Raw genomic sequence first — 20720 nt, 5'->3', positions numbered from 1 at the left:
GCTGTTTCAATGAGCCAGACAGAGACAGAGAGCACACGTGTCTGTTCACGCGTCACTCCCAGATTTCCTCATAATCCGTCTCTGCTCCGATCGTCGCCATCGCGCACGTTGTAGCAATGCAGCACCCCCATTCAAGTCAATCAGCGTGCGCCGTGGTACAACGCACGTGTGCAGTGGCTGATGGTTTGGTCCGTCAGTTTGTGTCTTTTCACGGATAAAAATCACAAAGTGCTTCACAATAAAATAAAATACAACAGTAAAAACATAAAAATGTAATGAATAAAACAATTTAACGCATTAACTAAAAGCCTGCTTAAATAAATAAAAGTGTTTGTGTCTGTGTGTCTGTATAAACAATGTTAATTTGTGGAATGCATCCAGTGGGGCATCACAAAAGATGTAGTCATACAGTAATGTGTTAATTCCTGACAGTAGGTATGTTGTTAATTAGTTTTTTGGGAAAAAGCCTGCATATCGGTATCGGTTATTATCGGAATCGGAAATTCTACTTCTGGACAAAATCGGCTATCGGATATCGGCAAATTTCCAATATGGGACATCCCTAGTACTATGTAGGTTTGACTTGAATTTGTGAAATGATTTTAAAGTGACAGGTAGACTTACAGAGAATCTCCACTGTGAAGAAGAGACTGTTACTCCCAGCCATGTTGGTGACCACACAGCTGTACTGGCCGCTGTCCTCGGGCCTGACTTCCTGTATCTCCAGGTACTGACCCCCCGCCAGCCGCTGGATACGACCACTGGGCTGATAGAACGAGAGGAGGCAGGAAAAGAGGCAAAGTGTGAGAGTCAGGAGAGATGGCTTCTAGGTCAGTTTGTCATCTGTTGTGTTTTGTTTTCCTGACTCTTTACCTGCAGTTTGGCCTCATCCTTGTACCACTCTATATTGGGAGGGGGGTCACTGTCAGCCAGACACTCCAAGGTCAGATGTCCATTAACTGGCACTGTCAATGTCCTCACGTCACCTGAGCCGAGCAGGGTCGGGGGGACTGAAACATATCCACTTGTTATGAAGAGGGGAACCGGGAGGTGAATTACAAAAAGTTTCCAGTACTAACATGCACAAACAATTATAGCTGACTTTAAACAAAGAGCAGAGGTATGTGAAACAGATAAACTGCAGAAATCATGTTTGCCATAAAACAGCATATGCTCAGTGTCTGTGCTCCCACACAGACAATGCACACAATTTAAATGCTGCATGAAAACCAGAGCGGGTCTGTTTTTACTTTAGTGCAAACACAGACTTTATGTATAGTAAAAATACCCCAAGCCCCAGGTGCAGGTAGAGGAGGGGGATAAGGGAGAACAGCTTCTGTCACCTTGGACTCGGACCCAGTGGTTTTTTCCATCTTCTCCAGCTGGGCTGCTGGCCAAGCAGGTGTACAGACCCGCATCCTCGACCTTTGAGGAGACAACATTAATCAGTCTAAGTGTTACCGTGCTGCCTGGACTGATGCCATTCGAACTTCAGTCCTCCATCTGTTTGAATGCCGATGCTTTTTTGCATTTTCAGATATTGTCAGTTTGCAATTTACCTGAACTTTGCTAATCCTGACGAAGTGTCCGTCCTCTTGAACTATATCGGTGCCTTCTAATGGGCGACCGTCTTTGAGCCAGCTGAGGGTGGGAGGTGGGACACCCACAGCAGCACACTCCAGCTGCAGCGCACTGTCCACCGCTATCGTCAGCTCCTCCGGAGAGCTGGAGCTGGATATCTTTGGGGGCTCTGGATTAGAAAGTAGGACGTTTCAGATCAGCTGCACAAGGGAGTTGTCACTGTGGCTAAAGAATTGTGAAACACATTAAATCCAGAATTTAAATCGACCGTTTAAAACAGAGGAAGTTATGGGATTACCAAGCACGGTGAGGTTGAAGCTCTTGGTGCTGCTTCCAGCCTGGTTGCTGGCCACACAGCTGTACAGGCCTGCATCTGTAGGAGCCACGTCAGGCAGCTGCAGCCGCGTCTCCTGTCCGTCCAGCAGCAGGTTGCGGTGAAGGGACAGCGGCTGACCGTCCTTCAGCCATGTCAGCGTGGGAGGGGGCACGCCACGCGCCTCACAGGTTAATGTCACCAAGGATCCCTGGACCACTGTAACTGGCTCCACTGGTTCCACGTGATCCACACCAGGGGGCACTGGAGATATACACACAAAAACCCTTCAACTCGTGCAAAACCGAGCTGCACGTCTGGTCTTAGGTTGCCCTTTTAGAACCTCAAAGGTATGCACACCAAGCTCCAGTGGCTGACTGTGAACAATAGGCTGTACTGCAATCTTCTTTCTTTTTTCCCACAAAGTTTTTACTTTAAATAAGCCCATATGTTTTTTTTTCTAGAATCCGTCATATTCAAGATGTTCATAACCATCACACAAGACTGGTTGCAAAAGGCTTATTTGTTGTGCCTTTTGTTAAATCACGCTCAATGCAAAAAACAGTCTTAAATAGAGCCATATCTTGTTGGAACAAGCTACCTGATAATGCTAGAAGCATAGATTCGGTTACTGTTATTAAAAAATATCTTAAAAGACAATGCCTTGACAGGCAGACAGGAGAGATTTTTTTTACATCTGCTTGATTTCCGGTCTGTCTAGGGTTATTTTAAAGTTTATGTCTTGTCATAACTGATTTTGTCATTGTTAATATTGTTTGTTGTTGTTGTTGGTATGTTACTGTTTTATTGATTTGGTATTGTTTTGTTTGAATTGTTACTATTATTATTATTATCATCTTTATAATTATTGTTGTACTATGCAGCTTTTCATATTATTTGGAAGTTTAGTTTCATTTCATGTGTGTTTGATTATTTGATGTGGCTTTTAATGGAGCCCAGGAAGAGTAGCTGTTACCAGGTGTAGCAGCTAATGGGAATCTTAATAAAATCAAAAATCAAAACCATGAGATCTGAGATGTCACACACAGTGTGAGATCCAAGGTAAATCAGTAGGTAGTGTGTTTTGACTGTACCTTGAACCTGGACATCATAGCTGAGCTCAGCAAGACCAGCGCGACTGCGTGCCACACATGTGTAAACTCCAGAGTCCGACAGCTGCACCGGAGAAATCCTGTTTCATGAAGAAAGAGAAGGATTAACATTGAATTACCTGTTAACACGTGATCTCCTTGCAAAATAAGGACATTTATATTCAGCTTTCTCTCTCCACTGCAAAAACTCTTCTCAAGAATATTTATCTTTCCAAGAATGTTTGTCTTATTTCTTGTCAAAATGTCTAATTTCTAGTCAAAACTAATCTCTTTCCACTTAAATACCACCTAAAAATGAACTTGTTTTTAGATAATTTTCACTTGTTTCAAACAAATTTTCACTTGAAATAAGTAGAAAAATCTGCCAGTGAGTGCCAGTGAGTTTTTTGTGCTTGTAATAAGAAAGAAAAACTTGCTCCACTATCAGATTTTTCTACTTATTTCAAGTGAAAATATGCTTGAAAGAAGTAAAAAGTGTCTAAAAACAAGTTACTTTTTATGTGATGAGTCTTATTTTAAGTATAATGAGATTTGTTTTGACTAGAAATTACATTTTGACTAGAAATAAGACAAATATTCTTGGTAAGATATTGAGTTTTTGCGGTGTCTACACTGACCTCAGCACAGAGTCAGCAGAGAGGAGGCGAGCCCGAGGAGAGAGGAGCAGGGGACGTCCGTCCTTCAGCCAGCTGATCTGAGGCGGAGGGTTTCCTGCTGCGTGACACTCCAGAGTCACAGCGCTGTCCTGTGTCACCTGCACCTCCTGAGGGACACTGGTCTCACCAGAGATGGACGGCGGCACTGTGACAGGTCAAATTGGATTATTGCAAATCTCTGTGAAAGCTCATACCCTTCACTAACACACCTGCCACAGTTCAATGATCCAACTGACCGAGTACAAAGAGGGTGTAGAATTTGCTCTCCTGTCCCGCTGGGCTGACGGCCAAACAAGTGTATGTCCCAGAATCCTCAGGACTCAGCCTCAGTAATGTGAGCGTGCTGCCATCAGGGGTCACACTGCCAGGTCACAAAGACAGTTCATGTTTTCACATTAACACCACTGTATTACAATTTTTCCATCCTTTCTGTCTCAACCAGCGTCAATTATTTGTCTTCTCAGAATTACTTTCCCATCATTGCTATCATCGCCGTCCCACGATTTTCTCACACACACATACACACACACACACAGAGACATTTGTTTTCTCTGGCTGATGTGGTTGTGATGACGATATAAGCTGCGGAACAGCTGTAAAACAGCTGCTCTTGCTGTTCCCAAAAATGAAATTAGGCCAGGGACTATAAACGACTCCATTTGTCTGTCCACACATCCACATGTCATGCACATAATCATTCATGATGATGATTAATATCATTATTTTTATTATTTCCTGAACCTTTGGCGAAGGGTATTGATTGATTCTTGTACTGATTAGAACACTACACACACTAGAATGCAACAGCTTTGAATGAGCAAATGCGCCGCAGAAAAATTGTTATTACAATTTTTTATTCACATTAATTGTGGGTGCATGTAAATGTCTGGCAGTGACTATGAATGACTTACGCGATGTGACGGGTGTCTGATCCCTCTAAAGTCACTCCATCCTTCAGCCAGCTGAGGCGGGGTGTTGGGTTTCCAGTTGCTCGGCACTCCAGGGTCAGTTCCTCTCCCATGGGAGCGCTCACATCAGAAGGATGGTCAGAGTCCAGGATGGTGGGTGAAACTGAGTACAACAAGGATTACGTAATGCCAGTTTAGTGAGATGTAAGATTTCCAAGGATGAATGTATTTCATTTTGCTGAAATTGCAAACTCTTTTACCCTGCACTGTGAGGGAGTAGTCTTTCTGTGTTCGGCCCTCACTGTTCTTGGCAACACAGGTGTAAGTCCCAGCATGAGACAGAGTGAGGGGCCCCAGCTCCAGTCGGTTCCCGCGAATGGACCACTGCCACTGCAGACTGCTCTCTGCACACAGCAAACACATTCACATGTACACCAGCTGTCGCTCACGATGAGTCCATACCATCACAGTGACCACTATATTCGCCCTCCTCTTACCAATGGGGCTTCCATCTTTGAGCCAGGTGATGCTTGGGACGGGGACTCCTGTGGCCTCACACAGCAGACTCACACGGGAGCCCATGGTGTGGTTCAGGGACTCCCAGGGAGGCCCAGCAAGGTCAGGAGGAACTGTGGAAATATATTTGTGGAATAAAAACCACTCACTTCTTTTGGATGTTCATTTGAGAATTGAGCAGAGGTATGCTCACCATGAACCGTCAGTCTGAACGTCCTGTCCACCTGTCCAGCCACATTAGACACTTTGCAAGTGTAGGTGCCACCATCTGCCATCTAGAAACCAAAGAAGGTCATTGTGAAGAGGGAGGCTTTGCTTCTGAGCGCAGGCAAAGAAAGGACACAGCTTCCGTCGACTGTGCTCACTGGTGCATGTGTTCTAATTCTCGTTAATTAACTTCCTAGTCTTTGTATTTTCTGGAGGGAATGTGTGGAAGTTAGTCCTTGTGTGTGTGTGTGAGTTTACAAATTAGGAATTGCTTGAGATCCTATCTGTGCAAAGCATTAGGGGACCCCAACATCACCGCAACAGCTGTTGTCACAAAACTGGTTCAGGCTTGGGGCGATGACTCCTTCGTGTTTTCTACACATAACACGACTACAGGCATTTTATTCCTTTTTATGCCAAAAAGAAGCGAGCAGGGAATATGTTTGCGGCTCTCTTACTTTAGTTCAGTATACTCATTTATTTCACTTTTTACCATTGAAAAGATTGTTGTATCATTTCCAGGCTTGTGCACAGAAATGACTCCGGTACCAAGTGAAATATTTGTACTTGAACATGTTAGCGTGTAAAGACTGGAAATCAAATGTGACCCCTCTCAAGTTCTGCAGACATTTTCCTGACCTGAACTCCTATGATCTCCAGCTGCTGACGATCCATCTTCAGTCCATTCCCTGCAGCCAGCTGCAGCCCATTCTTGTACCATGTGACCTCGGGCTCGGGAACACCCCGGGCTTCACATCTCAGGGTGACCGAGGAGCCGACCTGAGGGGTGACTGAGTCCGACTCATCATCTAGACGGGGCTTCAGCTTGGGCGGGACTGTTGGTTTGTACACACACAGAGGACGTGATCTCTGAGGTTATTCAGATTATTGGCCTGATCCGCTCCTGAACTTTATTTGGTCACAGCTGGCTTGAGGTAAACACATCTTTTACCTAAACAATCTTGTGAGATTTGATCATCTGTATATGCATAAGTAAAGTGAATTATGGAGGATATGTCACCACATGTTTGTTTACCATGAACACTGAGGAGAATCGTCTTCTGGTCCTGGCCTGCTGAGTTGGTGGCTGTGCAGACATACTGCCCTGCATCCTCCAGCCTTGCCCGGGACAACTGTAGCATCTGACCACCTATGAAATATATACAGTATGAAAAGAATTGTAATTGTCAGAATTAGATTACACAAAGGAAATGCTCCCTGAATAAGATACAGCTCTGGAAAAAATTAAGAGACCACTCCCAAAATGATCAGTTTCTCTGGTTTTACTATTTATAGGTATGTGTTTGAGTAAAATTCAATTACATTTTTTTTGTTTTATTCAATCAACTACCGACAACATTTCTCCCAAAATTGGAAAAAAAAAAATTGTAATAGAGCTTTTATTGGCTAATGACTAAACAAGTCTAGATAACAAAAATATCAAGTCTTTTCAGACCTTGAATAATAATAATGCAAAGAAAACAAGTTCATATTTATTCCTAAAGAACACAGCAAGAATATTTTAACTCAGGAAAAGAAAAGAATGATCATACATGTAGAGATGTTTTTAAGAAACATTTTGTGAAAGTGGTCTCTTATTTTTTTTCAGAATAAATTAGGAGACCACTCTTACAAATGTTTCTTAAAAGCATCTCTATATGTGTGACAGTCATTCTTTTCTTTTCTTTTTTAAATACCAACACAAACACAACTCATTCTACTTAATGAGACACTGATGAGGTCGTCACCTGGACCACATCTGGTTTTATAGGAAGATTATAAAAACCACTGCTGGGATTCAACATCGACATTATCCCACAAAGACTGATTTATAAACTCTTCCTGAGTTAAAATATTCTTGCTGTGTTCTTTAGGAATAAATATGAACATGTTTTCTTTGTATTATTATTATTATTCAAGGTCTGAAAAGACTTGATATTTTTGTTATTTAGACTAGTTTAGTCATTAGCCAATAAAAGCTCTAAATTACTTTTTTTTTTCAATTTTGGGAGAAATGTTGTCGGTAGTAGATAGAATAAAACAAACAAAAAAGAATTTTATTTTACTCAAACACATACCTATAAATAGTAAAACCAGAGAAACTGATCATTTTGGGAGTGGTCTCCTCATTTTTTCCAGAGCTGTATATTTCAGGTTTTGCGTGTGGCAGAGAGCTGACCTGGCAGGATGCTGATGCCGGTGCCGAACAAGTGGACCTGGCCGTCTCTGGTCCAGGTGATGTCTGGAGGAGGGTACGCCTGGACGTCACACAGCAACGACACCATGTGGCCCTCGATCACGCTAACCTCCTCTTCCTTGCTGCCAATTATTCTAGGAGGCACTGAAAGAAATACAACAGTTGTGTTGAGTGACAGTTGAGTCACATGAGTGCATGAGTCTGCAGCGTGAAGGAACATCTAATTCTATGCGTAATAAAAGAACAAAAAGACATTTTGTATATTGCTACTTCTGATTCCATGCAGAGTTAAATGTACAGTGTTTTTAGTTGTGAACTTTCCTTACCTTGCACTGTGAGACTGAACAGTTTCTCTACTGTTCCAACCTTGTTCTCAGCCACACACAGATAGCCAGCCATGTCAGAAACCTGCACACTGAGGAGCTGAAAGATAGAAGTGTTATTCTTTCATATGACACAGAGTTTACACACGGGGATTTGTCTGTGAGCCAGTTAATGACTAACTTGGAGTTGAGTCCCATCCTCGGTGATGTGGTGCTGTGCGTCTGTGTGAACCGGCTGGCCGTCTTTGAGCCAGGAGATGACTGGAGCGGGGTGTCCGCTCACGTCACAGTGGAGGACCACAGTGCTGTTGACCACTGCTCCCATTTCCTCCATAAACTCCTCTGATGCTCCCATAATCACAGGAGGGACTGAGAAAGAAAACAGACTTCCTCAGAAATGATGTTCATTTCCACCTGTGTGCATTTTAATTAGAAAGAAAATGGTGTTGTTGTTGTTCCAGTTACCCAGGATCTCCAGTTCAAAGTGCATGTGGTCCTCTCCGGCCTCATTGACCGCCTGACATGTATACCTTCCAGCATCTTCTTTCTGTACTCTGGGGATCTGTAGCACCTGCCCACCTGAGAGGACAAAGCCAGATATAGAACAGCAGATTTACGTATGAATATGAAGCTTCTTTCGTGCATAACGGCGACACTGCAGGTGAGTAGAGTTCCCCCTGACCTGGAAGTAGCACCACTCCATCTGCAGATGTGAGTTTTCTTCCATCTTTGTGCCAGCTGAGCTTTGGTGGGGGGATGGCATTACTCTCACAGGACAGACTGATTGGATGGCCCAGGACCACCTCCCGCTTATCTACCATGTCCTCATTGTTATTGTCCCCCTCATGTCCCAGACCCCAGGCTGCTTCTCTGTTAGTCACCCTGTGGAAGATGGGAGGAACTGGAAAGACAATAATATGTCACTCTTACATTTATAAGTTGTAAAAAATACAGATCAACACCAGATTTCAAAGTAGCTTAAAGGTACATTGTGTAGGAATTACTCCCATCTAGCGTTGTGGTTGTATATCACAAGCAACTCAATCGTATTTTTCATGCTGCATTCACCTGAAATTGGGCAGACGGCAGACGGACGACAGCCGCTGCACGTAACGGCATAAACAAGCCTCTATGTAAACAAGTGGTCTGTCAGCACGAGGCAAAACAATATACATGACAATATGTTGTCATGGCGATGTCGTATTGTTTACGCGACCCACGTTTTACCGGCTTTCTCTGGACTTCTGTGACTAAAATGACATCTGGTTTGTTACCGACGGCCATCTGCCCGACTGCAGGTGAATGCAGCATCAGTGTAACGCTCCATTCCTCCTCACTGCGTTACCGCGGTAACTTTTCACAGGCGCCACCTCCACCTGAGCCGACAGCTCCGGTGTCTCCGCTGAGTTTCCGTGGTTTCCTACCGTCACGCTGCCACTGAACGTAAAAACATGGCGACACCACATGGCAGCCAGCACCGAGCTTACCCGCTCCATGGAGATATGAATGATATAAACGGCTAATTCAGAGCTGAAAGGAACACTTCAGTTTGTTGATGGGGGGATTACTGATGAATGAAAAACAGACTTTTGAACCAAATAATAGATTTTCGTGAATAGATAACAGGAGAAGTTACACAATGTCCCTTTAAAATCCATATGTCTGCAGTGAGGAAAATCTCATGGCGATAAAAATACAGATTTTTTTTATCAAACTCACCCTGAATGGTGACATGAAAGTCTCTCTTGTCCTCTCCTGCAGTGTTGGTGACTACGCAGGTGTACTGGCCCTCGTGGGACAGCATGGCATTTTCTATGTGAAGGAAGTAGCCGCTCTCTTGAATGCCAGCATGAGAGTTTCCACTCAGCAACTAAAGACAATGAAAACAATCAGTCGACACAATATTAGGTGACATATGGCCTGTAGCAAACTCTTGTTTCTTCAAGAGACATTAACATCCCCTGTCTTAGTTCAAACATCGGTAAAGATGTCAGTGATGGGGTTGACAGGTTAGATAATCACTGCTACTGTGTCAACAAAACCTCTGGCAGGTGCTTCAGTGTTTGACTTCTAAAACACACGATTCCCAGCCTGTAGTGTGTTTTATAAGAGAATTTAAACAATAAAATAATACCCCGAGGCTCATTTAGACAAAAATCTAATCTTACATGAATCCACCTCATCAGCATTTTCTACTGCTCATTATAGGAGGCCCTGCAGAAGATGCAGAAAAGGCACGCAGAGAAAAAAAATGAAGGTGTCTGGGCTAATACTGGAGCTGAAGCAAAAACAAGAAATAGGACAAAACTGTTTTTACATCGTGATATTTAATCACCGGGTTCTTCTTCTGTAGCTCTGCTATAATTAAGAGGCTTACTCATCACACACAATCTGGAGAGTGGAGGTGGTTGGAGCAGAAGGATGTTCTGTTCAGATTGTTGTAATTTTTTCTAGTCGCCAGTAGAGGCCGATAGAGGGTAGCACTTGCTCCACTGAAGTAACCTTTGAAAGCACAAATAGACGGATGTAGTTTGACAGATGCAGAGCCTGTAAGGACGACACACCAACCTGTCCATCTTTGAACCATTTAACCTTGGGCTCAGGGAAACCTTTGGCCAGACAGGAGAGAGTTAAACTCCCATTGATCCGTACTTTCTCCCCCTGACCGCCAAACGTCAAAGATGTAGAGTCACCCTCTATCTGTGGTGGGACTGGTGAGAAGGGAAAAAGACAGAAAACTCTTCAACATTCTGCCTCAGCCGCTTAAATTCATGAGTGGTGCAGATGTCTCTTACCCAGAACACTGAGAGAATAGTGTTTGGTGGCCGTGCCGGCTGGATTTGTGGCTCTGCATGTGTAGAGGCCGGTGCTGTCTCCCCGGGCCGAGCCCAGTCTTAGGGCTTGTCCGCCACGGGTATAAGTCATCTGGGAACTGGACACTATGGGCTGGTTGTCCTTTAGCCAGGTGATGCTGGGCGTGGGCGAACCCTCCACATCACAAGGAAGGACTGTGGGGAAACCCAGCACCACTGACACCTCGGAGGTCTCACTGGGGCCCTTGATGGTGGGGGGAGCTGGAGAGAAACACCAACAATACATTTATGTTCGACAGCCAGTGTGATTTTTACTGGCTCAAAGCACAGAATGAATAGATCCACAGAGAATTGACCCGTTTTGTGCAGGAAAAACCTCTAAAACAGAAGTGCAGTGTTCAGTAGTTTGGGGAATTAGAGCACATGCTCTTAAGCGATACAGAAATCTCTACAGCCCTGCACAGGGGGAATTCAGTATGTGCTCTAAGCCAGCAGTGTGGTGTAAGTCACATTAACATGCTGTAAAGGCTGGGTGTTTACGTGACATAAATATGCTCAGGCATTTCTTGGAAGAATATCGCTACCACAGCACTTTTGGAAAAGAAATCAACTCGGTACTCTGAGAACTCTGCATTTTCTTGTCTCTGTGTCTTCGATGTTGTGTGTGCGGAGAGAAAATAAAAGAGCGAATAAGCTGAATTCAGGTCAGAGTGGCTGAGAGTGTGTGGCACATGTGTCAGATAGAGTCAGGAGTAAAGCAGAGACCTTGAACTGTCAGTCTGAACTGGCGCATCTGAGTTCCTGCGTTGTTACTGGCCAGACACTGGTAAAGCCCCTGGTCCCTCAGTCGCACCGACTTCACCTTCAGCACCTGGCCTTCCTCCAGAAACTCTACATGGGGGTCTCCGTCACGGGACAGAACCCTGCGGAGAGGAAGGAATGGAAGGATCAAATCAATGCCATGGGTAGTGCAACATCAATAGTCTGCTGGAGCGATGCTTACTCTCCATCACGGCTCCATTCCACTCTGGGCGGAGGCTGTCCGCTCACTCTGCACTGAAACTCCACCTCCTGGCCCAGCACCACTGTTTGCTCCTGTAGTCGGGACGTTCCTGAAATCACTGGTGGAGCTGGGAAACACACCAGAAATAGTTTCCATTGAGAAATATCTGACTACTCACAACGCTGAACGAGATCATGATTCATTCAGATTCTATGTCACTGTTGTGAGAAAAAAAAAACATCTAGATCACAGAGAGATATTATTTAGGTTATTAATAATCACATTGGCATTAATCTTAGTAGATTGGGAGGAATAACAGCGATCAGGAAATATACTTCATTGAGTTTAACTAAAGAATGAAGTCCTCTGGAAGCTTTAGATGGAAGTTTCAGGATTGTAAATCCAGCGATGACAAGAAAAATATCCTTTTTAATTCTCTACTTAAAGCAGAAGTAAGCGGAATGTTTGTGTTAATATAAGTCTTAAATTCGTAGTTATATCTTCCGACAGCAATCACTTAAAGCAGAAGTGAGTGATCCGGTCGTTTTCGCTAATGCTGCGTTCCAGGCAGGCTTTTGAAATCGTAAATTACAGCTTCAAGTCACAACTTACGACTTTGTAGCGTTCCAGGCAACCCACTCGTGTTTTTCCGACCTGTTTTACCGGTGAAAGTCACTATAACGGCCACTCGTAACTTCCGACCGGTGAACTCGTACCAGATCGAACTGGTACGACTTCACGGTCGGAAAAATACGAGTTTCCTTGAACGCACCATAACAGTCCTCGTCCCTACGTCACCACATTCACGGCGTTCCTTGGCTGCACACACAGCCCTGCATGCCGTTCTCTCTCCTCATTGGATAAAAACTGTAGGATACGATAAATGTTTTCTCCTCGGCTCAGAGCAGAGCAGAGTGACTGACAGACCCGTGTTTCAGTCCAAACACTCTATGTAAGTGATTGCTGTCGGAAGATATAACTATTTAAGACTTATATTAACACAAATATATCACTTACTTCTGCTTTAAATAGAGTGTCTGGTCCGAAACACGGGTCTGTCAGTCACTCTGCTCTGCTGTAAGCCGAGGAGAAAACTTCTTGTATACTTCCTTGTATCCTACAACCTTTATCCAATGAGGAGAGAGAACGGCATGAAGGGCTGTGTGTGCAGCCAAGGGATGCGCGTGAATGTGGTGACGTAGGGACGAGGACCAATAGATCCATGACGAGGGTGGGGGCTGCTAACTCCATCGGCTGACAAAAAGTTAGCCAAAACGACCGGATCGCTTACTTCTGCTTTAATCTAGAAGGTATTACATCTGTCTTTTCTTCCACTCTCTTCTTACTTCACTTAAATACCAGTTTGAAAGCTGCTTTCTTGAACTCACCTTGCACCACTATGTTATATTCTCTCCTGGCCTCTCCAGCTGAGTTTTGAGCTGTGCAGGCAAACTGTCCTGCATGGTCAGGCTGAACTCTGTAGATCCTGAGCAGCCGGTTCCCGTTCTGCAGGTACACCCCCGGACTGTTCACCTGGACACACACACAACTGTTCAGTGCATCCTCTGTGTCATATTGTAATTAATAGGATAGCCACTTGGTGGCATTGTACGCCTGGGGACAATATCAACAAGCCACACAGTAAAGGGATTGGGGGTGACAAAACTCACAGGATGACCATCTTTAGTCCAGGTGATTGTCGGTGAGGGGATCCCAAAGGCGTCACAGCCCAGAGTGAGAGGCTGCTTCAAGGTGACAGTGAGGTTCAGTGGCTGGTTGTCATCTTGGATCTCTGGAGGAACTGAAGTACAGAAAGAAAGGGATGATTAGTGTTGCCGTTATGCACTCTGCATTTTGTTAACGTAACGGAAAATAAAATTAAACTCTCACCATTAACTTTCAGCCTGGTCTTCCTCTCCACAGAGCCCGCCTCATTAGTTGCCATGCACTTGAAGTCGCCACTGTGGCTGGCAGACGCTGTGCTAATTACGAGAGCTCCATCCCTCGACACAGAAAACTCGGACTGCTCAGGGTGTACCTCCAGGCCGTTTTTGAACCAGCGTACCTTGGGGCGAGGTGAGCCTGCAGGTGCCGGGGACAAGAAAAAGTTTCTTAGCGAGTATACGGGGAACTTTATTGATCACGTCTGACAAAAAGAAAAGATACTTCCACGCCTCTGCTTCCCTACAGGAGAAGTTAATGGGCAGGCCGCCCGGACTAGAAAAAGCCAGCTCTACATTTATCTGTTGGACAGCAGGACAGCGGGGGAGACCATGCCAGAATGGTTAGAGTCCTTGTAGGCTGCGAGCTTAAGATTTCAAGGTCAGGGACGCATAAAAATGTAATACACTGTATGCTGGAGAGATGTAAGACGTAAGATTTAAAATACTACAATGAAGATTTATTACCAACACTGAGGTAAGAGTCTCCAGCAGTGAGAATAGGAGTGGTTGAACTAGCAGTTCAAAGGCACTCAGGAGCCTGAAACAGATGTGTTCTGTGGATTACTGGGTGTAAAAGAGCTGGAAATGGTCACGGTGAGGAAGGTGGAATGGAGGGGAAAAGAGGAGGTGGAGGATTTTGCACTTAACGCAACAGATTCTCAGGACAAGGACAGAGCAGCAGGTTGCAATGACAGAGCGGTGCAGCTGAGTGATCCAAATGCCACGGCGCTGACTGTCTATTTCCAGAGGTGTTACATACACAAACACCAAAGATGAGCTCGAGAAATCAATATGATACAGAAAATACCAAGCAGGAGGAGGCAAGGTGATGTTATCATCTGTTGCCTTTCTGAACACATGTTTACAGTTAAAGAGCTCTGAAGTAAATTCATTATCTCATTGCTAGGAGGAGGAAATGCGTACAGATGTTCTGTTTTAGATGTTAACAGATCTCATTAGCAGACTTTGATTTTATTTTACTGGGGCTGACGAAGTTGGGGGATTATCTCTTCCATGTGTTTCTCAAATAATTACCTCCATCAAATGCAATGCTCGCGCTTGTTGGTGAATTAATAATATCCTTCTGGCAGAGACTGCGCTTTATCTCCCTCATACAGACAGATCTCAAGAGAACAATGAGGAGGATCCTTGTTTCCTACAGCCAGCTGCCTCTCTGGGGTGTCAAGAGCATCAGGCATTTCTGTGTGAGCTCCCTCTCTGGGGTGTCAAGAGCTTCAGGCACTTCTGTGTGAGCACCTCTGAGGCCCCGGTACAGTCTGTCTCCCTGCCGGTGTGTGACTCCTGTGGAAAGAGAGGGCTAGTGTGGCTTCATCTTCCTCTTCCTGTGCTTCATGGTGCACCTCAGACATCTCTGTCCTTTATCTGCCAGCAGCAGCCTGTAATTAGGATTCCTCTCCCAGCAGGCCTTGATGCTGAGGAAAGCAGATGTGGCTCACTGAGGCAGCAGGCAGACTGATGTTCCAGCTGTTGCTCCACACATTACACAAAGTCCTCACCTTCTCTCACCGAGCTTGTTACCATGGCACAGCTCCACACAAACAATACCTGTTTGCATGGGCTTGTCAGAGGGTTAAGTATCCATCAGCGCAGTGGCGGATATACAGTATACACCAACACTCAGTGAGTGTTTTGATAAAAGAACAAGTTCTCCACATTCTTGCCTCCTTGTTTGCACTGTAATGTTAAAATATATAGACAACAGCGTGTCTCTGGGTGCTGTGATAAAAAGAAGCTGTACCTTTTTGAGATGGAAAAGATGTTTTCCCCTTCTTTGACGAGTAAGAATCTACAGTGACAGTGAAACTTCCCTTTGATGGTGCACAAATCCACAGATCTGTCCTACATTTAAACCTGAATTTTATTTCTCTATTTCATAAAAACAAACCTTAAAAAAAGACATCCACTTGAAAAAAAAAGTCAGTAAATCTAACCTTTTTCTGAACGCCACATCTTTCATAACCCCATTCTTTTTATATTTTCAATGGCTGAATCATCTAAATCTTTTCATACCTTCAGCAGGGCAAGGGATGACGACCTTGCTGTTGGCTACTTTTTCCATGATGGCATCTCCAGGTTCTGCGAAGGAGGGGGGCTCTGTGAGGACAGAAAAAAAACATGTTTAGTGCTGGATCAGAGTACAGGGGCAGTTGATGCAGTGGGTAGTAAACTGAATATGTGAAGACTGTTGGTCATACACAGTAGTTTAGTGAGGAAAAGCCCTCAGGGGATCCAAGCCTGGGCTGAGCATCAGTAAAACAGATCATCTCTGTGATCACGGAAATTATTCTTATTTCTGCTCACAAGACAAGACTCTTGGTTTCTCACTTCTGTGTCCTAAACCTCTGATTAATATTACACTCAGGATTGCTACAACCACCTCCTTGACCAGGAGGCAAGAGAGGAACTGAATCAGCATCTAATACCCATAGTCGCCTGATGAGTAACTATATTTCATCAGTTACAGTAGAGTCTTTGAGATCACAATCTCTGTTTCAGGGGAGACCTGAAAACAAACAACATTTATAGCTGGACACACACACACACAATCACCAAACAAACAGCAACAACAACACGTGTTAAACCAAACAACCAACAGTTGAGACAAGAATAGAAATAACAGAAGTAGTTACAAGCGTCGTAAAGAACATCAGATGGTAAAGATTTAAAATCTTCAAGGGTTATAAAAACTAATCAACCTTGAGTGCAGTGTTCAGTTCAACCCATGCACGTGACGTTACTCACATTTTAAGTCTATAATTATGTTGGAACATCAGGAAGGAAGGAGGAGGACTGAAGAAGGTCTGGTTTAGACTGGAACTAGGGGCTTATTAATCATTTGCATTAAAGTGGATACTGACATTCTGATTAGGAAGAATGTTATTTAGGTTGTAACATAAACAGTAATGGACCCATGATAGAGCCCTGCAGCACACCTATAGCAAGAAGGTTTGACCTGCGGTGGCTGTAACAGTCTAAACTCTCAACTTAAACAAGTTGTTTAGGTTTCAGGGACTGTTTAAGGAGCCAGTCAGCTCTAACATGACAGTCAAATAGCTGTGGACACCAAGTCCCCCCACAACTCTCTGAAGTCAGATTGGTGAGGCTGTGGCCAGGCCATTTTTTAGCTTTCAAAAACTCACAATCTGACATTCACTCTGAGTTTCCACTGTGGTTGACCATCTCCACTCTCCAGCTCTCCTTTTACATTCATGACAAAACTGTTTCTGACACGTATTCACTAACTGTGAACAACCCAGTGCAACACAATGAATGTCTTCTAGTGGAGTTGTGTGCAAATGTACACAGATATATTTGTCTGCTTCCTTTGTGACAGTTGGGCGACACTCTGCATCAACCTGTTCTTTTCTAGTATAAGTGGGTCATTCTCCCAGCAGCATGAAGCCACTGTGCCTCAAAAGAATGCAAAACTGGGAAACTGTCAGTGTATATAAATCATCATATGGGCAGAGGTACAAAATGTTTTTTTTTTTTAAACTGATCTTAGAAAGCGTTATATATAGACTAGATTCAGAGAGTTATATGACAATATTGCAGAGATTTGTTATGAGCATGAACAATCAAGATGTAAAGAACTGATTCACCAAGAATTTCCAGCTTGATCTCTAAGGTCTCCTGTCCAGCGCTGTTCCTGGCCACACACTGGTAGGTGCCCTGGTCAGCAAGGCTGACCTGCTGGATCCTGAAGGGTGAAGTGTTCTTGACCCCAACAGGAAGTCCATTATGAAACCAGCTGACCTCGGGGGTTGGCTCTCCCTGGACCACACACGGCAGAGTCACTGTCTGGCCGATCAGGGCTTTCAGGAGGGAGGGTGCTGTCTGAATTCTGGGCTTAGCTGAGAACAACAAAAAAATACACTAAATACATCTGTTACACAACTATTCATTTACATATCTTACATGTTTCACATAATGGTAGAAGCGACATATTCACAGCATTTTGAAACTGGAGCTGTAAGACTTCTAATGAGCTCAACTTCCTGGCGAAGCCCCACAGAATTACCTTGGATGTGTAAATTGTAGCCTATGGACACGTTGCCTGCTGGGTTCTCTGCAGTGCAGGTGTACAGTTTACTATCAATCAGGCGCACATCAGTGATCTTCAGAGAGCCTGAAGGCAAAACAGTGAACCTGGGGAGTGGTTAGGGGTCAAGGGCAAAGGGATGGAGAAAACACAACACTTCATGAGTCACTGGAGATATACAGCCGCTGTGTTTTGGCAGGTGTCCCTGTTTTGAAGCAATATTTTCCTCTAGTGCCCTGCTTTCATTTTGAGGCATGCATCTATATGAGCATATAAATAGTAAGATGTTTACAAAGGCTGCTCAGTGTTAATAGTATTGGGCAGCCAGTATTGCTGTATGCATATCTCTAATGTACATTTTGATATAAACCTTGATAGTTGTGTGTCTGTGAAGGACAACTTTCAAGATGCAGTTTTACTTCTGTTGCTATTTTTAATAGAAGCAGAGTGGATGAAAACATTTCCTGTGAACAGCTTCAGACTGTATATTCCCAGTACAGTTACTACCTCAGGGTTATTAATATGTAAAATAATCAGATCATTTGTGCACTGTTTTGTACTTTATGCTCTTAAAAAGTGGTTTGCCGAACCCTAAATACAAAACAAGCACTAGAAAATACAGAAATACCCCACACGGAAAGAACCTATAGGATTTAATATAGGTTTGAATATATGTGACATACATAAAATATATGAAACCTATATGCAGTTTATCTGTGCATATATGCACCATATATATATGCGTAAATATGAAAACGGCCAATTTTATGTATGTCACATATATTCAAACCTATATTAAAACCTATAGGTTCTTTCCGTGTGGTACAACAGTTGAAATGTAATGTGAAGCTGTTGATGGTGTCCTTGTGTCTGTATCATTTAATTGCAATGAAGACAAACGGATCTGTCATAGATGGAAGTTATCTTAACAGGCGCGTGCTAAGTGGAGTTTGGGCTTCAGCCAGGGCCTTGTAATCTCCCCAGTGAGTTGTTACTTTCACAATTACCATTGTCCAGGGTAATTATAGAGTAAAAGTGTAGCCAAAGTTTGACCTGGTGATGTCAACATGGGAAAGGTCATAGGCTAAAAAAAAATCAATGGATTTCTTCCTGCTGGGAACAATAATCTTTGCAGCAACTGTGGGTTTACAGATCCTTTAAAATCAAAAGCTTGGCCTGATGGTGGTGCTGTGGGAAGCAGTTGATGCCAAACTAAACAGTTTTTTGGGTGACAAACACAAGTGGACGGATGGATGGATGGCTGTATCACACACTACCCTCGTCTCTAAAAATATGTTTTGCAGGAAAAACAACAGCAGAGGTTCAGTGTAGGTTAAAGTAGTTAAATGTAGGTCAGCCACTTGAAAGGACTGTGAGGTAACCTGAACAGCACCAGAAGCTATCCAGCTGTATAAATGCATCATATACACAGATGTAAACACACAGCTCTATGATTTATCTTGGATAAGAGTGTCTGCTAAGCAACTACATTATAACAATAACATGTTCATGTAAATGGAAATGGGCTGGAGGCACAAAGAGCTCTCTATTTTAGCTGCACATATGGTGTAACGTCGCTCCCCCACTTCCTCAAACGGTCGAAGGAGAAGCAGCAACATTTTGACTCTGCAGTGGTCAATCTGCGCTCAGACTGCAGCACGGCTTATTCTAAGGTCATGTTGCATAAATTCTATCCTTCTGTGTCCCCAACCTGTGACAAATGCAACGTAAACAATGGTACGTTGCTACATTTATTTTGGAGTTGTTCAGTCATCTGTACATTCTGGTATTCCACAGCTCATTTTTACCCGACAGAGACTTAGCCCTTTTTGGATGTTCAGTGGTCTCATTAACTCTTCCGTTCTACACCCAATCTGCACAATTAATGGGTACAGTGCTGGCCAAGAAACTCATACTTGCAGAATGGAAGACATCAAATCCACCATCTTTTCAAAACTGGCTGCATGAACTTGTCTCAGTTATACATAGGAGAAATTGCGATACAGTGGACAATCCAATCAAAGCAAATGGGAGGAGTCCTGGGGCCCTGTGATGAAATATCTTGGCTGCAAAAGTTGGTGAATGTATGAATTATCATTATTATTATTATCTAGTTTTTTGTTTTTTTGATTTAAATTTTCTTTTTTTGAGGGGATTTTTTTTACTTCATGTAAACTTCTCTCCATAGATGTGTGAATGTGTGTGTGAGTGTAGAATGTGAGGGGATTGTTTTTTGTTTTGTCTTGCTTTGTTTCTTGTTTGTTTGTTTTTTGTCTGTTTGTTTGGTTTTTTTCCTTTTTCCTTTGTTTGTCTTTGTCACATGTTTTGGTCGGTGTTATTTTTGAATGAAACTGCAGTGCCACGGTGACGACTGACTGACACAAGCTGGAGCACACAGGACATGAACCACCCCTCTCCCCATCCATCACTACACACATTGGTGTCAAGTCATCTGTGTACACAGTCCGACACAAAGACTTAACTGGGACAAATTGGTCTCCATTGAAAAGTCCACTGACCCTGTGTTGAACAGCCCCCCCCCCCCCCCCCCCCTCCCGCCCACTCTTCTGTATTTCTGCTACTGAGCTGAATTCATGTCTGTGGCAGAAATCTTACCGCCCACTGATTTAAGTTATTTCAACAATCGTGCCCCCTGGTCATTTCTTCTGACCCACAGAGTGTAGCTGGAGAGGATGAGTCTGTTTCCGCTGGTCCTGCATATGCAAAGCAATGGCTGCTGTGGGGGTAGTTCACAGAGATGTGTTATTCTCATCAGACAGGACTAGTAAAGAGTCAGCATGTTGTTTTACTGCTCAGGCACCCCAGGGAATCCCAACATCAGGCAGACAGGGCTTGTATCTCTTCCTCTGTCAGTTCGTTTTCCTCCCCTCTTCCTGGCACCCCCCCACTCCACCCCCACCGTTTCGCTCTCGCTGGCCCCACTCGGGTAATACTGTATCAGAGAGTCACCGCAGCTTTCAACCCCCTCCCTCCCTCCCGTCATCCTTCCAGCTACCCAAAACCATTCTGTCTGGTGTCTGGCCCGGAGAGTGTGTCTGTCATCTATCCAGTCTGTGTCCCGAGT

The 20720-nt window shown here is 43.9% G+C and overlaps 1 protein-coding gene across 1 annotated transcript in view; it reads right to left on the bottom strand.

Moving 5' to 3' along the window:
* Positions 1–20720, bottom strand: part of hmcn2 (hemicentin 2) — a gene marked incomplete at both ends in the record, with an annotated part of 55803 nt that overhangs the window by 14657 nt on the left and 20426 nt on the right. Inside the window, 30 exons of the mRNA XM_083978473.1 lie at positions 625–766; positions 874–1010; positions 1344–1425; positions 1560–1750; positions 1880–2158; positions 2989–3086; positions 3624–3807; positions 3899–4023; positions 4574–4733; positions 4831–4974; positions 5068–5199; positions 5280–5361; positions 5933–6129; positions 6330–6443; positions 7473–7634; positions 7817–7913; positions 7995–8182; positions 8279–8392; positions 8496–8714; positions 9533–9683; positions 10382–10524; positions 10609–10887; positions 11392–11549; positions 11630–11756; positions 13018–13162; positions 13300–13430; positions 13520–13711; positions 15604–15687; positions 17196–17447; positions 17615–17742. Of these exons, the coding sequence (XP_083834599.1) occupies positions 625–766; positions 874–1010; positions 1344–1425; positions 1560–1750; positions 1880–2158; positions 2989–3086; positions 3624–3807; positions 3899–4023; positions 4574–4733; positions 4831–4974; positions 5068–5199; positions 5280–5361; positions 5933–6129; positions 6330–6443; positions 7473–7634; positions 7817–7913; positions 7995–8182; positions 8279–8392; positions 8496–8714; positions 9533–9683; positions 10382–10524; positions 10609–10887; positions 11392–11549; positions 11630–11756; positions 13018–13162; positions 13300–13430; positions 13520–13711; positions 15604–15687; positions 17196–17447; positions 17615–17742 (4637 nt within the window). The remainder of the gene's footprint in view (positions 1–624; positions 767–873; positions 1011–1343; positions 1426–1559; positions 1751–1879; positions 2159–2988; positions 3087–3623; positions 3808–3898; positions 4024–4573; positions 4734–4830; positions 4975–5067; positions 5200–5279; positions 5362–5932; positions 6130–6329; positions 6444–7472; positions 7635–7816; positions 7914–7994; positions 8183–8278; positions 8393–8495; positions 8715–9532; positions 9684–10381; positions 10525–10608; positions 10888–11391; positions 11550–11629; positions 11757–13017; positions 13163–13299; positions 13431–13519; positions 13712–15603; positions 15688–17195; positions 17448–17614; positions 17743–20720) is intronic.

Source organism: Trachurus trachurus (genome assembly GCF_905171665.1).
Source record: "Trachurus trachurus genome assembly, chromosome: 9".
Taxonomy (NCBI): domain Eukaryota; kingdom Metazoa; phylum Chordata; class Actinopteri; order Carangiformes; family Carangidae; genus Trachurus; species Trachurus trachurus.
Note: the sequence above shows the minus strand (reverse complement) of the source record. Positions and strands in the feature narration are given on the sequence as shown.